The following is a 21,076-nucleotide window of genomic DNA, read 5'->3' as shown; positions in this document are numbered from 1 at the left end:
AAAAAAAAAAAAAAATTTTTTTTTTTTTTTTTTTTTTTTGCCCGTCAGCGGTGACAGTTTTGGGTTTTATTCTGGTTTTATTGGAGGTAAACGGCAGCTCCCTTCATGCAGTTCTGTTCAACTTTGTCCTACAAAACGTAAGAAAGACGTCCAACTTCAGCAGACGTCTCGCGCTGCAGATCGCGAGGCGTGACAGAAAGTCTCGGATGCATTTGCATAAGACTAAGCCTTAAGACTGCACCGATGGACGGAGCGAGAAATAAAAGGAGATGCCGGGCTGGAAAGGAATACTGCGATGCAAAGTTTAGTTTTTAATCAAACGTTCATCCTAGTTAGTTTCTAAGTTCGAACTGAGAGCAGAGATTTACTGATTCTTCTCCCTACGTGGCGGTATTGTTGTTGTTCCTCGATATCCTCACTGTGCCGGTGATTTTCTTCGGAGTAGCAGCAGACTCCTCTCAGAGGACCCGCCGGTCGAATTCGGAGCGAAAGACATTCTACTCGTGGGAAACCTTCGACTGCCCCGGTCCTCCCGATGGAAAAAAAATTGGCGTAAACTGTGGTTGTTTTTCGTTTTCGTTCATTCTTTTCCTGATTTCATATAGCCCTACCTTTTCTAATCATGAATGTATGACGTGTGATTTTTTTATAATAGCATACTAATTTAGGTGTCGGAAACAGAATCTGTAATTTTGTCAAAAAGATCAGCTATATTTGTAAGCTGTAATATGTATAAAACTGAGAAAAAATGATTATCAAACAGAATGTGTTGGTTTACTATAGTATATATATATAAATATATATAAACTGTATACCGAAAAAGAGAAACTCAAGCTGTTTGCCAAATAAAAGTAGTAGTGATGTTAATATTTCCATGGATGTCGTCACTCTTCTCATAACTTTTGGTAACAATATTAAAACTGCTATAGTTATTAGCAGTTTCTTCCTTTTTCTCTTTTTCTTTCCTTCCTTTCTTCATTCCTTCCTCTCTCCTCCTTTCCTTATCTTTCCATCCTTACTTCCTTGTGTTTCACTTCATTTTCTCTTTCTTTAATTCCTTCCCCTTTTTCACTCTCCTTCCTTACATCTTTACTCATTTTCCTTCCTCTCTCTTTCTCCCTTTATTTTCTTCCTTCCGTTTTCTCCATGTCCTTCCATGTTTTTCCTTCCTTCCTCTGTCTTTCTCTTCTTTCCTTATTTCCATCCTTTCGTTCTCTCTGTGTCCTTCCTTCATTCCTCCCTCTCATAAAAAGAACACCATTTCTGAAGGGAAGCATTATACCAACAGTAAGACACAGTGGTGGCAGTGTGATGCTCAGGGGCCGTTTTGCTGCTTCAGGACCAGGAAGAACCATGAATTCTTCTGTCCACCCAAACGTCCTGAAGGAGACCATCCATCTGGCCGCCTGTTGGTGAAACCAACCTGGGTTCTGCAGCAGGATGATGATCCAAAACACACCAGCAGGTTCAGGTCTGAACAGGTGTTAAGGAGAACAACATCAAGTGGCCTAGTTAAAGTCCTGACCTGAATCCAACTGAAATGCTGTGGCATGGCTTCTAAAAGGGGACTCATGCTTAAAAACCCTGCAGTGTGGCTGAATTATGACAATTCTGCAAAGACTCATCACAAACGTTCGATTACAGTTGTTGCTAAGGCCGACCCAACCACTTTTAGAAACAAGGCTGTAGGGTTGGATTTTTTTTTTTTTGTTCATAATTATCTTCGTCTAACACTTAAAGTAGTTTGATGATCTGAAACATTTTATGACAAACGTATAGAAAGTAATAAAGACTTGCATTGGGGGGGGAGGGGAACATGCTGTTTATCACCACTGTGTACAAGTTAAAATTTGAGGTCCAAACATCAGATCTTGTGGGACTCCACATTAATAAACTGTCTATTTTATAATGAAGCTTTACAAAATAAGAAACCATAATCCTTCGGTTTCTATCGTAGTAAACTGTAATCTTTATTTTGACGCAAAAACAAACCCAGGATCTACCATTTTTTCTGTTTGTTCTACTTTTTCATTAAATATAAGGATGAAAAAGGCTGCAGCTCCACCTCCATGGTGTTTCTCATGCAACTTTTTTTAAAATAGTTTTTGCACAAAGTACTTGTCACAGACTTTAGAAACATTAGAAAGCTAGCCTGTAATTATCACAGTGGTATCTGTTCGCAATTCTGCAATTACCTTTGGAAGTGTGCTGAAAGTACAGGATACAGTGAATTACATTTCCTTAGAAATTTAATTTGCCTCTCCAGTGAACTTCAGCTGAATAGTGTTATTCATATAATTTTTCATCTTCACCTCCATGTTTTTGCTTACTGTGATGGAGGGGGTTACCACAGTTGGTTCTTTATTTACAAAGATATACAGACCTCAACTGACTGAGGATCAATAAAATATTTGAAATATTTTAGGCAAATTCACTAAAAATGACACATTTAGTTTTGTATTAAAATGCTTTGTCAAGTGTTGTGTGAGTCTTCAGACTACATTTGTTTAATTTGTCCTTTTAAAAAGTTTTAAGAAAAACAATAATTAAAAAAAGACTATAGCTGATTTTATTCGACAGTAATCCGAGAGGAACGAAGCAGAGAAAAGGAGGAATGACCTGTGCCAAAGGAACCGAGGTCCCCAGTTCATTCTATTTATTGATAATAAGAACACTATTAACATTTATTAAATAGTTTCAGCATATTAAAAAATTATTTTAACATACAGGATTGAAAGGAATTGTTTACTCTGTCACTGAATTGTCATCAGTTTTTTGTTACCATGGTAACAAGGTGACGCTATGAGTTTAATATTTGTGTTTGAGCTCCGTTTGTTCATAAATACTTCTCTGCAAATAATAGCCAATTATCACTGAGCATTTTAAGCTCGGCCAGTTAAACTTGCCTCCCTCTCACAGATGCCATCATCATACGTTCGATGCATCATCGTCATTAACAGGAAGAGAGGCTCCTAATTCGTATTTTGCCGTCCATTTGGGGTCCATTTTTGATATTCAACCTGCAGCACTGTTTAAAATGTGTGACTTTGTTCTCTTTTTTTGTGTTCCTGTGATTGTATTAGTGATGACAATCAAATAAATGCAACCGCGACACGTTTGTCTTGCAGCGTCCACCTGGCGTCGCTGTTTCCCCTAACTTGCGCGCATGCCTACAAACCACTACAAAGCAGGCAGTACATGAAAACAGTCATTAATACGTGACCAGAAGAGTATCTCATTTGACTCGTGACTACCTGAAGGAATGGGGGACGCTTCTGTCTGACTGTGAGTCCGTCCGCGCGCGCTGGCGCGTGTGTGTGTCGTGTTGTTTTGGAGGGCGGCGGGTCATGACACTCCAGAGGTGGGTGTTCCTCCGTAAGCTTACAGCTGCTGCTTCTTCTTCTCCTCCCTTCTCTCTTCCATCCTCCCTGAGCTGTTGCACACACGTGCTCGGGTTCAGTCAGTCTGCAGCCGCCAACATGGCAGAGGAGGCGAAGAAACTAGCAGCGTACTCTGCTGTGGACAACAACGTCCAGGTACAGCGGACCTCCGTGTCGCTATTAGCTAACAAGCAGACATGTTCATATTTTTCCTTGAATTGTGTGTGAAGTACAGCCGCTAGGCGCAGCCTATTAGCATAGTTAGCCTAATTCCCAGATAAATGCACATTATGCCATGTTGCTGTATTGATGTTATCTAACTTGGAGGATTTTAAAGCGACTTAGCTGAGTGTTATGCGGACTTGTTCCTAGCTGGTGAGCTAACTCTGTTCTGCTTTAACGACCAAGTACACAACGGTACAGTTAGATTAGATTAGGTTAACAGTATGATTACATTACAAAGTGTTGAACACATTAAGTGGGGTGAATACTGTATGCAAAGATGACTTTATATGCATGTACATTTTTGCTGATCTTTAAATGTGTAAAATGGTTGAATGGGTCGTTTCTTTTCCAGAACAATCAGGTGGTGGGAGTGGGGAGTGGGTCGACCATCGTGTATGCTGTGGACCGGTTAGGTGAGTAAAGCCTCCATAAGCTTTAATGTCTAACATGGAGAATGCAGTCCCTGAAATTCCGTCTAGTCAAAGTTGCATCAGGGTAATGCATTTATGCAGTGGAATGTAGTAGATTAGAGTGGAGCTGATAGCGATGCTTATTTTAGTTAAGAAACTGTTACTTCTAGACAAATAAAAGGCACACTGGCAGATAGAGCTATTCATAAAATTTCTTCTCCCTCTGGCCAACTGTTAATTGACCCTAAACTCATAAATGATGCCTTTTTCAATTATTACAGTAATTTATACACCTCCAAGAGTAGTGCTACCAGTTTGGATACTAAAGTCTTTCTAAACCATTTAAATGTACATGTCCTGGATGAATCCACTAGGGCACACTTGGACTCTAGTTTTACTATTGAAGAAATCAAATCTGCGATACGTTCATTATCTTCTGGTAGGGCTTGTGGTCTGGATGGGTTTGGAATAGATTTCTATAAATGTTATTTGGATCTGGTTGCCCCTCTTCTTCTGCGTATGGTGAACTCTTCAGTGGAGGAGGGAGTGTTTCCCCAGAGTTTGTATGATGCTCATATCTGCCTTCTCCTGAAGAAGGGCAGGGATTGCTCTAATGTTGCCTCATACCGTCCTTTAAGCTTACTAAATGGTGACCAAAAAAATAGTAGCCAAAGCATTAGCTACTCGTTTAAATAAACACATAGCTCATCTAATCCATCCCTATCAGACTGGCTTCATCCCTAACAGGTATTCCTTTTCAAACACTCGTCGACTCTTAAATGTTATGTACCAGACCAGCCTTCCAGTCTCTGCAGTTATTTCATTAGATGCTCAACAGGCATTCAACCAAATTGAATGGGACTATTTGTTTTTGGTTTTCCAAAAATTTGGCTTTGGCGATAAATTTATGACATCACTAAAAATGCTTTACGCTCAGCCCAAATCCTCAGTTCTGACTAATCACGACAGGTCTGCCTCATTTTTATTACATCGCGGAACCAGACAGGGGTGTTGTCTTTCACTGTTGCTATTTGCACTGGCCATGGAACCCTTGCTATTTCCATCAGGACCCATCCATTGATCACTGGCATTTCAGACGATGCTACAGATAGTCCCATTGGCCTGTATGCGGACGATGTTATCCTGACCCTTTCAGACGTTACAGTCTCTCTTTCTCCACTTCTTTCTCTTATAAATAAATTTGGCAAGCTTTCCGGTTTTACTATTAATTGGGATAAAAGTCTTTTTATGCCTCTTTCAGATGGTCTGGATGCTGCTTTTCTTAGCAACCTGCCATTCAAAGTTTCCACTAGTTATTTTGAGTATCTGGGGATAAATATCACAAGGGACCCTAAACTCCTTTTTAAACATAACTTTCTGGATTTAATCAACAAACTTAAATCTATGGTCGACTGGTGGAAGCTCCTTCCTCTTTCATTGATTGGCCTCGTCAATGTTGTCAAGATGGTGGTCCTCCCGAAATTTACCTATCTTTTTCAAAATATACCCATTTACCTCACTGCTTCCTTTTTTAAGATGATAGATTCCATTATAATCCCTTTTGTCTGGGCCGGTAAACATCCTCAAATATCAAAGTCTCACCTACAGAAACCTACTGCTGAGGGTGGTCTGGGCCTTCCTGTTTTTCGATATTATTACTGGGCATGTAATGCCAGATCCTGGGTTTTCTGGACTCATCTCTATTCGAGAGGTGAGGTGGTTGACACGTTATTACCCAAATGCCCGTTGAATGAAAACCTTGCATCCTTAGAACTTACTACTTCCTCCTTAGCTGCAGTATTGTTTTCCAATCTTTTTTGTCTTTTCAGTTGCTGAAGGATAATTTTATACTAAAAAATTCATTCATGATTTTGAAGCAGATAAAGACTGTCCTGAATCTCCCTGGTTTTTCCATCTATGCTCCGATTTGTCAGAACTCAGCATTTAAGCCAGGCAATATGGATGTAGTTTTTAAGCACTGGTTAAACAGGGGCATAGCTGCTGTTAAGGATTTAGACATCAATAATCACTTTGCTTCCTTCACTCAACTCCAATCAAAATTTGGTCTTCCTCCTAGCCATGTTTTCAGGTACTTGCAAGTTCGGAATTGTCAAACAGCACTTCCTCCACTATGAAACCAGTGCAGCATAGTTTCTGTGAGCTTATAAAAACAAGCCCCCTACCTCTGAAAAGCTAATTTCTCAATTTGTTAATCTTTTCAGTTCATCCCATCTACTAGGCATATAAAAGAGGCCTGGGCTTCTGATGCACTAGGTGAGATTTCAGATGAGCAATGGGATTTGAGTCTGTCGAGAATCAAAACCTGTTGATGTCAAAACAGGTTTGTCAAAACTTTGAACAGGTCAGAACCTGTTAATTAATTAATTAATTCTAGACTGCAACTTAATCATTTCAAAGTTATCCATCGGCTGCACTTTTCTAAAACTAAACTTAATAAGCTATTTCCCTGCGTCTCACCAAAATGCGACAAATGTAAATTAGATGATGAGACTTTGGGTTATCTGTTTTGCTCCTGCCCTAAACTTCTGGACTTCTGGTGCAGGATATTTGAATTTTATAGCAACGCTTATGCTAAGCTTCTGTGTCCGGATAGGCATTTGATAATTTTGGGTTGCTCTAAATCCTCTCTTACTCTTCCCATGTCTCTACAACAGTCTCTAATGTTTGGTTTAATGGTAGCAAAACGGGTTATTCTGTGGGAATGGAAATCCTCCACCCCGCCTTGTTTTAAGAAATGGCTTAATGACATGGTGTCCTGTGTCTGTCTTGAGGAAATTCAATACTTATTGTCTGACAATCATCAGAAGTTCCTTGATGTGTGGGGTCCTTTCAATAGATACATACAAAATAATGGGCTAAAATGTCTGTCATATTCATCTGGACTTGTATTTCTTTTAATTTATTTAATTTATTTATCTTTTCTTCGTTGTTATTTTTACTGTGATTATAATTTATTGTTTTCACCTTTTATTGATATTCCATGGTGAGCTGTTCGATACAATGTCCCAGAAATGTCTGCTGTTCGCTTGGACTCTGCTTGATTACACTCTACAGTCTGATCACATATTTTATCCTCTTATCAGACCTTCAGTTGGCTGACAGTGTTTTGACTGTTCTGTTTTGTTGATCTTTGTTTTTGTTGTTTTTGTTTATGTTTCTTCCTCTATCTTGGCTGTTTAACCTTGATAAATCATAAACAAATATATAAAAAAAAAGAAACTGTTACTTCTGCACATTCTTCCTTGTTCACTACAGAACTGAATGGCTGAACAGGATTCGGTTCAGTTTTTAACTTGGCCTCTTGAATTCTCTCTCTCTCCATCTGTTTTCTTTCCAGCTGAAAGAGTTCGACAGGAAAAGCTCAACATCGTGTGTGTGCCCACCTCCTTCCAGGTTAGTCAAAGTACCCAAAACACTCAAGTCTCACTTGACTCGGCAACGTGAACGCTCATGTGTTCACAAATGTTCTGAAGAAGTTGCCACACGATAACCATGTCTTGCTCAAAGGTTTCCACAGAGCAGTGTGGTTTAGAGTTAAACCTGCTACAATGACAAATATTGCAGGACGATAAATTATCCCAGACATGATTACAATGTTGTTTTGAGACCGTTTCCAAGTAATATATTGATCATGGCATAATAATCCAGGTTGTCCCTCAAAAACTGTTTTAGATAAACTTTAGTTTTGTAGAAAACACTGCAAGATGTTTTAAATATCCAGAAAAAAACACAACAACCAGAAACAATCAATGAAAAAGAAACGAAGCCCCCACACAACAGAAACCGTAAATAAAATAGATTATAACGCCTCTGAAAACAAAAATGTCCTTCAAAAGATATGAATCATCAGAATGAAAATGATTGAGCTAATTTTAATTCATCATGTGATTAACTCTGCAGAGTTTAGACTCATTATTTTCTGGTATTAATCTTCCACAGTGGGTGACATGGTGTAATCTAATCATTGTTAAAATTGTTTATAGTAAAGCTGCACCGATTGCAACTTTCTGGCCGATCACTGATATTTATAAAAGCTGGCCAGCCCATTCTGATTTTGGGGCGGTACCAATATTTCTTTTTCTTTTTCCTGAAAAGTAGCTAAATATTGCGACAAAGTTGCTGAGTTGGCAACCTCACACATGCAGTCATGACGTCTGTCAGTCTGCCCTCTCTCACAGCAGGGTCTTATTTTCAGACCTTTGCTGAAACAGACGGTCAGTTTCGCGTAACTAACAGCCGATCGACAGTCTGCCACATTGAATTTTGTCGGTGCAGCTCCTCATCCTGGACCGATTTTATCTTCAGTCATGGATGTGAGGACAATAAAATCCCATGGTTAATTAAAGCAGGATCAAAAACAAGAGGACATTACTTTCTTCTCCATCGTTGATGAAACAGCTGCTGTGTGTTCATCTCTACGCTTTCTGAGTTTAGCAGCACAGCTCCTCGGTGAACTCAAACCGATGCTCTCTCTCCTCCCTCAGGCTCGACAGCTGATCCTGCAGCACGGCCTGGCGCTGTCGGACCTGGAAAGACACCCAGAGGTACGATGAGTGTTGGCATTATGCCGGTGGAAGCCAAACGTGGCGGTAACGGTGCGTTTCCTGTGCTCAGCTGGACGTGGCGATCGACGGCGCAGACGAAGTGGACGCTCAGCTCACGCTGATTAAAGGCGGCGGGTGAGCGTGTTCTGCCGCGGACGGCTCGGCTCGAGGCCCCGCCGACCTTTCTGACCCGTCCTCTCTCCGTTTTGCAGCGGCTGCCTCACTCAGGAGAAGATTGTCGCCGGCAACTCGAAATGTTTCGTCGTCATTGCTGACTACAGGTCTGCATCGGCTAGTGAGAGTGGTGGGAATATTTTTTCCAGTTTTTAAAAACGCTTGGCTCACGGAATTTTTTTTTTACGTCCCAGAAAGGATTCCAGTGTTCTGGGGGAGCAGTGGAAGAAGGGCGTTCCCATCGAGGTCATCCCCATGGCGTACGTTCCCGTCTCCAGGGTGATAGCTAAGCGCTTTGGAGGGGAGGTCAATTTAAGGATGGCGGTCAGTAAAGCTGTAAGTAGAAGTACTTTTCTTGTTGTTTTCACATGAGTTCTTTAGGTGCTGTTGATGTTTAATTCTCAGCATAAGGTTCCAAATTATTTCTGGAGTTTAGGTTCTGTTAAGAACCTCAGTTCAGTTTTGAGTCACAATTTGATTCGATTTTGATTCAGTATTTAGTTAGATTTGGTGGAACACAAATAATCCATTGGAATACGTCTTTTCATGAATTATTTTCTCATTTTTCCTGCCCAGGTTACGCTCCATCCTTTGCTGGTTGTTTAACCCCAGGAATAAACCTGATCCTCTTTCATCTCTGTGCTCACTATTGTTTTTTTCAGGGTTTTTTTTTTTTTTAACATTATTTAAAAGAAATCTTTATTGTCACAATAGAAAGAGCAAAGTCAGGGAGGAGACATTAGATCAGAGGCCAGCAGCAGGGACGATGATGATGATGATGATGATGATGATGATGATGAAGGGTCTTCTGAGGTAAGGACAGATTATGACCAGGCAGGTTTCAGAACAGGAGGCTGACAGGAAATTCAGAATTAATCCAGAATATTTGTATTAGCATAGATGACATACTGTCATATTTTACATTTAAAGAAATAGACTAAAGATATTTAATAAGCTTCTGACATTTCTGCAGCATAAGAGCTAAAACATATGCTAATCTGAGCGTCATTAGCATTTTCCTCTTGTATTAATAAACATGATAAATTCCTCTGGAGCCAGGTCTGGCTTAGCTTATCTGATGTGGAATCATCAAGGATTCTACACATCCAAATATTCAGATGATGTGATTTCTGCTTTTAAACGGCCTGATCCTCAGCCAGACTCTGAACCTGGACACATGAACAGCTGAGTCCATTGTAGGTGACATGTTTACTTTTAGCAAATGGGAATAATAGTCATAGAAAAAGTGGGGAAACTTTATGTGCTATTAATGGATTTTATCAATTAATCAAATTTTCTGTTTATAAAGATTAAACTTCTGGAAAATGTGTTGTTTTTTTTCCCTCTCTTTGGGTTTGTGTAGTTTTTAGTGATGTCCACCATCTTGTTTTACAGCGTGTATTTATTTGGACTTCAGATCAACTTCCAGAAGGGATGTTGAAATGAAAGCAAGTTTAGAAAATATTTTGTCATTTGCAATTTGTTTTTGAGGAAAAAAAAGGGGGGAACAAAAACAATTGCGATTTTCTTTATTTTTTTACTTAAACTCCAAAATCGAGCAGCGGTGGTACACTGATGTCACTGTCCTCAGTGATGATCGGAATTTTTCAAAGTGTTTCCAGCTGATTTGGTACAGAGCCCTGCTTTGTTTACATCATAACATTTATGGCCCAGTGGTTCAGCTGCTGTCTGTCAGCTGGCAGCTTCTAGCGGTCGCCCTGCGGTCGAGGTCAGACACGCCCAGAGACCCGGGTTAGGCGACACAGTCGGGCTTTCTCTGCTCCTTTCGCTCTGACCGGAACCAGGCCGTGTGCTTTCTGGCTTGCAGGGTCCCGTCGTCACTGACAACAGCAACTTCATCCTGGACTGGAAGTTTGAGGACGTCCAGAACTGGAGCGAGGTCAACACTGCCATCAAGATGATTCCCGGTGAGGAACGCTGGTCACATCAAATCCACAGAAACGTTGCTTCATGCACAGAGTGAACGTTGAAAATATTTAGATTTCTGATGGCACTGAAAAGGTTTTCGTGTCGTAGGTGTGGTGGAGACGGGGCTCTTCGTCAACATGGCCGAACGGGCGTACTTTGGGATGGAAGATGGAAGCGTGAAGGTTCGGAAGGCTCCCGCCAACTAATGAGCTGGCCACAGGCTCCGCCCACAAAGTGCCACGCTCACAACCCGACCCCAGCTACAGAGAAGCTCACTTTTACCTCGCAAAATAAGTTACTTTCACATTCAGAAGGTGCTGCTTCTGATTTTATGTTTTTTAAGTGCCTGATGAGAAAAAAGCCAGCTGGCAGATTTTACTGTTGGAGGAGTTTGACTGAACGGCTGCAGAACTGGGTTTTAAAGCTGACCGGGTCACCAGAGTTCAGCTGAATAAAGCAAAGCTGTTCCTTTTGATTTTAAAATGACATTTAAAAAGCTTAACTGCATGTGTGGCGTTAGTGTGATTATAAAAAATACACAAATAACACAGATCAGAGTTCAAGGATTAAGCAGTCAGGTTTGAACTTTTAGATTCAGCTACGTTCAATCTATCAAAACAAACTGATGTACCATACAGAGCAAAGGTGAGCAGTAAAACATTCCCTCTAAAAGCAGAAACGACACATCCTTCTGAGAAGCTAAACGTTCAACAAGAACACTTTGTGGCTCATTTTCCATATCCTTGTCAAAAGGAAAAGAGAGAAGGTAGCAGAAGTTGAAAAGGTTTAGAAAATGCTGGTGGTTTCCTCCTGGGTTGCATCATCTCCTCTTGCAGCTGGTTAGTCGAGTCAGCTGAGAAGCTTGTAACTTCATGGTTTGCCACATAAACTCTCTATTATTAAATTTTTTTGTGCCTGTGACAAACTTCCGTTACAGTTTCTCCTCACACCAGGCGTCTGGAAGCAGGGAGTCTTGTGCCAGAAGCTCATTTTAAAAACAAAACCCAGTGATGATGGTGATTAATTTAAATAAGACAACAACCTTCCAAAACAAATATAGTGGGCAAATCTCAAAAAATGAGATTTGCGCTGCTGCTTTGATCATTCAAATAAATCAAGTTGCCTCTAAAAAGTTCTATTTTTTTTCTCCTTTATAGGCATTTTTTTTTAAAGAAATAAATGGTACAGTAGGATTTTCTACATACTAGATTGCTGTCATAGGTTGCATCTGTTGTAAATTGGTGATACAGTGCCTCATACTGTAATTTGATGCTTGAATATGTATCTTTCTAACTGTGGGAGACTGAAAACGTCACATCCTGGCTAATATGATACCAATAAGACGTTTTTCAGTTTCCAAAAAGCCACTGTTGAATTGAAACTGTGAAAGTTGTCTTTGTGACTCTGCGGTACGTCAATAAAGTTTCTAAAGTGAAAAGCTATGTTCTAAAAACATAATGAACAAAAACTACACTGTGCATGAATACTTTTGCACCAGCAACTTTTTTAACAAGTTGACTGTGATTTTTTTTTTTTTTTTTTTTTTTTTTTTTTTTTTTTCTTTTTACCCACAAAAGGACCAAATTATAACCCATGCTTGTTTTATGTCTAAACTGTTGGAACATAACTTGCTCTAATAAAAGTTGAGTGTGAAAAATGTTTCATGATCCAAATAATTATGGTTATTCATGTTTGTTGAAGTTTTTTATTGTGAAAATGAGCTGAGATGAATAAAATGTTACATCAGACAGGCTTTAAAGCATTTTCAGCATATTGTAAAGTTCACTACTTGTCTTTTAACTAAAAATAATGGAGTTACAGAATAAAACGTATTTAAAAAGTGCAGTAAGTGTATATTTTACCTTGATTAAATTATGATTTATAACAAAACAGAAAAACTTGCCAGTAAGGCTCTGTAGATGCTCTACAGAAGTCTGACAAGCAGATTTTAGATTGAATATCGCTCTTTGACCAGGAGGTGGTGCTAGAAACGCAAACTTCACAGTTGGCAGCGAACAGCTCACTTTTATATACAGCAACTCACTGAAGTCACTCAAAACCAAAAGTAGCTTTCCTGATTAAATTTATATAAAGTGGCGGCGGAGGCATTAAGTAATGCAGGTATTACGTCACTACACTTTGTTTATTTAGAGAAACAACTCGTGACCAGGAACAGGAACTGTACCGCTTTATACCTTAAGCCACGTTGAAGATTTCATGTTGACTGGTCCTGACAACCACGCTGAGTGATGTCTTAATGAACCAATCCAGCTCATCCAAGATGTCCGAATCAACCAATGGCATCGTTGCTTCTCGAAACGACCTGTCTATTTGACGGAAAGCCACACATCCGACCAACCGGCGACCCTCAGCAGGAACTGCCATCAGGGACTTTTTTGCGTCAGCTCTGACAGGACGCCTGCGTCTACGTAACAGACAGCAAATCAGCCAATGCCAGTCACTGTTTGGGGGGGCTGGTATGCTCTGAGCCCTCCCCTTTGACTGACGAATACCTAATCCAATCAGATTCTGCTTAGTGTGCGAGGACACGTGATTGGCAGTAAATTGTGCAATGAGAGAATAGTACTTTAAATGTGAAAGCAAGAATGATTTTTAGTGTCCAATCCTAGTGTAGAAACAAGGCGGGATTTAGGGTAACCAAGGCAAGACTCAGTCTAGTATAAAGGGAATAACATGGTGTCCCAGAGGCTGTTTATGTTTACTTAAAGAACACGTTCAAGTGGGGCGTATTTCCAGACACAGCAAATATTTTTATATCGTTTCAGTTTTTTTACACTTTCTTTATTTTCATGTTCAGATTTACTTGCTTAGTGGCATGTAAATCAGCTACTTTACTAATGTGCCAGTCTTACAAATGGAAAGGGGGCTTCACTTTGGAAGCGTGAGCATTACCCTGGTGCTCCTGCTGCTGCTGAAAGCGCTCATAGGTTTCGGGACTTCGGAAGCTCAGGGCTCCGCCACCGGACTGGAGCCGGGGTCCGACAGCCGGGGTTCGGCGGCGACCTCGGGAGAACATGGTGCCACCGCGGCCGTGGAGGAGCTCTGCATGGAGAACACGGGCAACGCGATCACTGGAGCTGACGTTACGGTGGAGGACGATGAGAACTGGTCTGCAGGGGAGGCCGAAGAATCCCGGGGAGAAAGTGACGGAACTGTTCGACCTACGAGGTAATTACAGTACGAATGCATATAGAGCGACACAGCTAGTAGCTTGAAACCCATTATCGGACACTGTCGTTTAAGACGTGGAAACATATGCTATTTTCAGTGTGACACATAAGCTTGTTCATATTTAAAGCTAAACAAAGATAAAATGTTGAAATAAAAAAGCTAAAATAACCATTTATTGTGTTTGACACACTTTTGGAGTATCCTTCCGCCATAGTGCTGCACAGAAGTTATTGTTTATCTGGTAATGCTTCATTGACTCATAAACTGCTATTTAATTTCCAATTTTACTGTATAATTTATCAGTCATTTTGAAAATGTGTTGAGAACCAAACGACTAAAGACTGATAAAATATGCCAGCAGACTGTCAAGGATGAAAACTGAGATATCGCGATGTTGACAAGTGTGTCCGAAAATGGGTTTCGGGAGTCTTTGGATAAAATTGCGTAAATATAACTGCACCGTTTGGGTTGCCATTCGTTTGGGGTTAGCTAGTCGTTATTCTTTATATATATTCACAAGTAATATAAGTTTTGTTTTTAAGTTTGGCGTCTCAGGACAGTACACGCTTCATCCTTTCGATCAGAAACATGAAATTGAAAGTTCTTCTGCAGTCTGCCGAAGGCGTGTTTGCAACAGTGAACTGGAAAGTGTGTATAGAGCGCCAGTAGTGCCGCAATGTTGCATGTCAATAATTTTTTTCCACGAACAAAAATTAAACTTGAAATAAATGCATATGTTAGATATATAATATATCTAACATGTGATATCTGTGCATAATTATTCCAAGAAATAAGTTATATGGCCAGTCAGATCTGACTAGTTAACATGCAAAACAAGTAAAATTCAGACCAAATACTTTGACAAGTGTAATGTTAGCCCTGCTCACAGAGGTTTCCAGACATTGTTCACAGATTCATAGATTGCTCATAGAAATAAATAGTCACATAATCTTGCTTTTTTGAATATAGTACATTTTCTTTTGTTGGATATATTTCAATCATTTTCAGCCTCGTTAACCAGCATAATCTAATTTAAACTCTGACCAGATCATCACTATGTATATTAGGTGCTTGTTTACTATTTTAATTCATGATTTTGCTAGGTAATGGTTTAATTATTTAGCAAATTTAGTTGCTTTTGGACCAGGGTCCTGAACTGACTTGTAATTACAGTGTTTTAAGGTGTGTTGAATGTTGTTTTGTTTGAGTTCTTTTCATTGCTGTCCTTACGCAATAAAAAGAACTCAAACCGTTTTGAGGTTTCAAAAACGGATAAAATAGTTTCTCAGGTTTACAGAAATGTGGCATTATTAATAGTCTAATACCTGCAAACTTTTTGTTGTTATATCTCTTTCATTGCCTTATTTTACTTCAACTATCACCGTTATTCCTCTGGTGCTGTTGCTCTATCAACACCTTGTTACATTTCCAATTCAGTGGAAGCCTTCCTCCTCACTTGACAACAGAGGAAGCATCTCATGCTGCGGTGTGTATAGCCTCCTGTCAGCTGCTTAGGTAAATCTGTCTGTTTACGGTATTAACAATCAGTTCACGTGGAGTTTCAGAGAAGACAATGACTGTGGATTGAAGGATATAGGAGAACAACATAAAAGCTGTTTTCAGCATGACTTTAATCTATCAGGATATAAACTTCTTCCATTGTACGGAGTTGTACTTGTGTTCTTACTGTATCACCTGTGAAAATCCACCGTAAAGCTGTTAGTCAAGAGTTGAATGTCTCACCTCAACCACACAGCAGCTGCTGCCTGAAGTGAGCTGCAGTGCTGGGCACGCTGGGTGCAGCACCGATACTGTCTTCCTTGGTAAACAGGAGGTTCAACGCCCACTGTAGGTGTTTGCTGCAGTGTGTTCCTATTATGGTATTTATATATTTTCCACAGACCATTGCAGCTATGTTGGGTTAGGCTGAGATACAGCCCCGTGGACCCTGATTATTCCAGTAGCCTTTTTTTTTTCTGGTCCTGGAAGTGTAAAATGTCCTACACTAAATTATTCTCTGTGTGATATTCCAAACATTCTGTTAATCTTTCATTCGGGAGCTTGACTGAAGTTGTCAAAGTGGAGACCTTGTTGGAGAGTTGGTTCAACCTTTTGAAGATTTACAGCACCCTTTCTGAACTTTATGTTCAAATTTATTGCGCCTGGATTCACTTTGGCGGTTCAAAGCGCAGTCCTGGGTATGTGTGTGTTAGTGCGATCGGGTGAATGTGGCTGTAGTGTAAAACGATTTGAGTGGTCAGTATGTCTAGAAAAATGCTTAATAACTCCAGTGCTTTTGTCAAAGTCCGTCCATTTAACCTTTCCCTCATATTAAAGCTCCATGATGACACCCGACTAGACTCGGCCTGATAGGAAATTCCAATTATGTGATAACCTCAAGTAAGATTAACACAGTGTAACGGTAGCAGAAAATGTTTAAGTGAGTGCATAACATGATTACAGAGCTAATTGCTTTTGTTTTTAAAAAATAAAGGTCAACACTTGTGCCTGCAGTCTGTAAAATAATATATAGTGCTGTCCTGGTATTTATGGGGGTTAGTGTGATTAGCTAAAATCTGTGAATATTTGAGACCACTTCTAAGACACTTAATAGTTCAAACACCAAATACACATTAATATGCATTAATACTCACAGTGGAAATCATCTTGGCACTACTGCAGAAGCTAACACTTACTTATATTCGCTCTTAGGGGTATAGCCAATCAGCTCAAAGGAAAATAAATAGAGCTTCTGGATTGGGTGCTTTGCAAACGCCAGCCAATAAATAGCATGTCAAGTAGCATTACACAAAGGTATGTCAGCTTCCCAAGCTAATACAAACTACTAAGTATAATACTCTAAGTATAACAAGCTAATGCAAGATAGCATAAGTGTAGCAGACTAATATAAGCTAACATGACAAGCTAAATTAAGCTAACATAAAAACATGCAGATAGAAGCTAAAATATGTATGACATGCTAATACAACCTAACATAAATGTAACATGCTAATACAAGCTGGCTTTAAAAAGCTATTTTGCTTTTTTTTATTATTATTATTTTTCAGACAATTTTGAATGCAGTGACATCCTCACAGATGGACTCAAGTAAAACCTAAATCTAAAAAAAAAAAACACAGTCTGGACACTTTTGCCATTTCTATGGTATTTCATTGAATTGACTTTAAAAATACTGGTAAAAGAGAATGTTTTAAAACTTTGAAAAACCTGATAAACCCCGATAAAAACAACAACAAACTGGGTGGTACATGCTTACCCTTGTAAAACCATCTGAGTCCTTCTTTCTCCCAGCTAGGAGCCACTGAGATGCTACACTGGAAGAATGGAGGATTTTAATTTTAATGCATATTTAACCTTGGAAAAGACAAGTAAGCAAAGATCTTTATTCCCCCCTTTCTCTTCCATGTTTTTCTACAGAACAAGTCATTTTCTGTGTTTAACGGGCAAAGTGGAAGTTGTGCTCTACTAAAGCCCTTGTCTTGTTATAAGAAGCTATAAACTGAAGTGCTGCAGCACTGCTGGAGCTGGTGATAAAGGCTGCAGTTTGCTTGGAAAGAAGCAGAATATTCCTGTCTGTCACCTCAGCAGCTGCAGGAAAAACTCCTGAACGTTCATCCTGGTGGTGGTCACACCCTGCTCCCTCTCTGCACCTTCATCTCCTCCTGTGTACCTCCTTCTTCTCCTCCTCCTCCCTTTTTTCCCCTCTCACCATGTCACTTTCCACATCACATTCTTACCGTATTCTTTTCCAAATATTAGCTGTTAGCATTTAGAAATGGCTTCAATTTCTACTTTATCTTAAATGCTTCAATAAATTTCTCCACAAGTTTAGGAACAGAGTTTTCTTACCAGAACACAAACCAGTGGAATGTATGATGTTTTTGTTAAAAACTTAGAAATAAAAAAAAAATAAAATAAAAATAAAAAACCACTTTTCAGGGGCTTAATGTGGGTGTTAAAACATGGAGAGAGCGTCTGCACCTCATCCCTCTGCATGTCTCTGTTGGATTGTGTCTCCCCTTGAAATTATTCTCTTTGTCTCTCGCTCTTTTGAGTTTAGTCTCGCTCTCATCTTACCCTTTGCTTCTTCACCCGACGCTCTCATACATACACATTGCTTTTTAATGTCACCCCTCGGGTATATAGTCTGCTGCATACAGCACGCAGTCTTTCCACCTGTCTGGAAACGGCAGACTCTCCACTGGCTTTTCTTCTTGGCACCAGAATTAGATTGTTGGTTTTTGGAAGCTCATCTTGTTTGGAGGCCAATTACAACTTTCAGTTGAGTTAAAAAAAAAAAAAAAAACTGCTGTGGCTCAAATATACATTCATTTTCTAAAGGATGTCGGACATAAATCTTGTTACACAAATAAGAGTTAAAATTTTAGACGTCTCATAATTTTCAAAATATTTTGATTTCTCAGTTCAAAAAAATTAGGTGATTTTGTGTAATTTTTCTAAATAGTTTTTGGGGTTTATTTAAACTGTCATCTAAGAATTAAGTTTTAAAACTGTAAAGAACTTACCTTAGAATGACAATTGAGATCATAAATTAGATTTTTATCATAAGTTTTTCTATGCCTTTAGGTCAGAAAGAATGATTTTAATCTATTTTTTTCTGTCAGCTGTGCCTCATTATATCGAGATTATTAAATTTCAGACTTGTTTATTATCGTACTACGTTTTACTATTTCATGTGATAGACAGCAGGATTTTAAAACATCATTCTATTGCGATAAGGTTAATCATCTCAAAATGTTGAAATAACATGAAATTAAAGAAGTTTAAAAGTGAAATATTTTTCACTGATGAATGTAATGGGATTACTGTTTATTGTTATGGTAAAATTTTCTTTATTTCATTATTTTGAGATGAGATGTTGAACTTGTTAATGGTTTCAATGTGCTATCTTCATTGAGTTTTTGTTGGGATCAAAGTTTCACTAGCTCCATTTCCGACCATCGTTTTGCTACCTGATCTACACATGTTCTTTCCACCTCTCAATCCACTAAAAAAATAAAAAATAAAAACGCCAGACATGATGAAGAGTAAAGGGTGATACTGGGTGGAACGTGAAGACAGCTGCAGAAGCAGCAGGAGTGTACAGTGCAGACAGAAGTGCCACATGACCTTCCAGAGTCCATTTGATCTGACAAATGTGTTGCTCAGCAGAGTCTGATGCAGGCGGCATGTTGAGGACGGTGCACAGCAGCTTTGCTTGTATTTCAATCTTTGAATGAACTGAGTGAAGATTGTGCCACAGAACTTAGGCTACGTCCACACAGCAGGTCTTTATTCCAATTTTTTTTTTTTTTTTTTGTAAATGCATTTATTTTTTGCTGAAATATATTTCTTTTTCATGTGGTCGTTCATACTAATTAAATACCCCCACAATCAGACATCTGTGTGAACAATCCACGGCCCCAGTGGTGACCCATGTACCCAGAAGAAGAACGTAGACGTCAGATAGCAGCGCGCTGTTTACGGGCGTAATAATGGGCGACGCTGTCTATAGATACATTTTTAAATTATTGAACATCTGGAGCTGACAGTTTTGTCAGTTGGGGCTGTGAAAAAGTCGGACATGGGTCGCATTTACCTGTTGTGTAAACGTAGCCTTATACATTGCTCACCTGTGAGTTGAATGCCACGCCACTTTGGTTCCACAATCTCAACTTTGTGCTCTGAAAGCACCGGGCTCGTAGTGTCCATGGATCGACTTAAATGATGTAAAAACATCTGTTCACTGCAGAACTATGATCTGAATGGGGCTCTCGTTTAATATCGAGATAAAAAAAAAATTCAAACCTGTTTTTGCGATGTTAATACAGGATGTCTGCTTTCTCACAAGTCAGTAATTAGATTTAAACAAATTTTATTGCAAAGGCTTCAGTATGTGAAGAAAACAGGATTTCAGGATTGTTTTTGTGTGATATGGAGGGTGCTCCATCTTGTTTTGTCAGGATAAGTTTCATTGTATTGCAGTGTCTCGACACTGTTGTTGCTATTTGGATGGCATTGCCTCATTAGGTGAGCAAGGTTTTAAAAGCAACTTGTCTTAACAGTACGTGAAGCAGCACGTACTGACCGCCTGCTTCTTCTGCTGGGAAATTACATGAATGGAGGCTCTCAAAAGGCCCAGTAATATGCATTTGACCTCAGCTCCCTTTGCAAGGTAAATACTGATCTGCACATTTATTTTTTCACATTCTGCTACAGATGATCCCAGAGAGTTATGACAAGGAGTTAACAACTCAACCACCAACAACCAAAAAAAAAAATATTTTCCCCAGTATAACTACTTTATCTTTTAAAGAGTTTTTTTTTTTTATTGTTTTTGCCATGTACAATAAGAATCTGAAAATAACTTCACTTTTAAAGCAAGTTGTTTTCTGACAGCTTTGTTGCTCCAAACTTAAGGAGACTCGGAAAAAACTCTAAAAATAACCAAAATAAGTAAAAGTAACTTAAAGCAGAGGAAGCTAAGCTGTTGGATCAATAGCTGTGAAACCATCAAGGATTTCTCCTCAGTATGAATGAGGTCAGCCCACCGTTCCTTTCAGTACTTTAGTACTCCTTTCCAATCCAATCAGACCCAATCCTGTTACATCTCTTATTAAATCATAATTCAGTTTCACTGTTGAATTTGCTTAAGCATGCCGTACCTCTTTATCCACTCTGGTTTTATGTTTGCTGACAGAATCACAACTTAAACCACCCAGATAAATTTGCCTTATTCCAAACGCGATCACTTCAGACACATTCTCGCATCCAGGTGTCAACATCTTTTTCTCAAAGTTTGATATTTGCAGTTGTTGTCTTTCTCATCCCCTCCACCATCCATCACTTTACCTGTAATCTATAAATATTCTAGATGTCTGCTTTGATCCGGCTCTCAGATGGTTATGCGCAGTGCTCTTGTGTCGCCTTGTCAGCTGTCACCCCACCTTTCCTCCGCCGTCTTTGCGTCGGAGCCTCGCGCTCCGGAAGCTCGGCGTCGCACCTGTCGGCATGTTCGCCTGCTTTTTTTGAACCCGTTTTCGTGTGTACATGCGACGGTTCTTCCCAGCTCTGATGCTCCGGCTCCTGGGGCCCTCCGCTGGGGCGACGGCGCACCTCAGGGAGCACTTCCAGGTGAGACTAGAGAGGACGGTCGCTTTGTGTGAACCAACTACCCCCC

At 39.6% G+C, this 21,076-nt stretch overlaps 2 protein-coding genes and 1 long non-coding RNA gene across 3 annotated transcripts in view; 2 read left to right on the top strand and 1 right to left on the bottom strand.

Annotated features, from left to right (window-relative positions):
• Window positions 1-3,159: 3,159 nt before the first annotated feature.
• rpia (ribose 5-phosphate isomerase A (ribose 5-phosphate epimerase)) lies at window positions 3,160-12,334 on the top strand. Its single transcript, XM_015058555.1, has 9 exons — window positions 3,160-3,536; window positions 3,958-4,018; window positions 7,374-7,429; window positions 8,521-8,580; window positions 8,651-8,715; window positions 8,793-8,861; window positions 8,949-9,090; window positions 10,583-10,682; window positions 10,792-12,334. Exons 1-9 carry the CDS (start codon window positions 3,348-3,350, stop codon window positions 10,887-10,889), a joined length of 840 nt encoding a protein of 279 aa, XP_014914041.1. The 5' UTR covers window positions 3,160-3,347; the 3' UTR covers window positions 10,890-12,334.
• LOC106963568 (uncharacterized) overlaps window positions 9,434-21,076 on the bottom strand; it is a 17,475-nt gene continuing 5,832 nt past the window's right edge. The window contains exons 2-3 of the long non-coding RNA XR_001428212.1: window positions 18,578-18,583; window positions 9,434-9,887 (exon numbers count right to left, since the gene is read on the bottom strand). This is a non-coding gene — a long non-coding RNA (uncharacterized LOC106963568). The remainder of the gene's footprint in view (window positions 9,888-18,577; window positions 18,584-21,076) is intronic.
• Window positions 13,336-21,076, top strand: part of eif2ak3 (eukaryotic translation initiation factor 2-alpha kinase 3) — a 39,501-nt gene continuing 31,760 nt past the window's right edge. Inside the window, exon 1 of the mRNA XM_015058554.1 lies at window positions 13,336-13,872. Within this exon, the coding sequence (XP_014914040.1) occupies window positions 13,559-13,872 (314 nt within the window). The 5' untranslated portion in view covers window positions 13,336-13,558. The remainder of the gene's footprint in view (window positions 13,873-21,076) is intronic.

Source organism: Poecilia latipinna, unplaced genomic scaffold (genome assembly GCF_001443285.1).
Source record: "Poecilia latipinna isolate Pla-1442-1.1 unplaced genomic scaffold, P_latipinna-1.0 Scaffold1550, whole genome shotgun sequence".
Lineage (NCBI taxonomy): Eukaryota > Metazoa > Chordata > Actinopteri > Cyprinodontiformes > Poeciliidae > Poecilia > Poecilia latipinna.
Note: the sequence above shows the minus strand (reverse complement) of the source record. Positions and strands in the feature narration are given on the sequence as shown.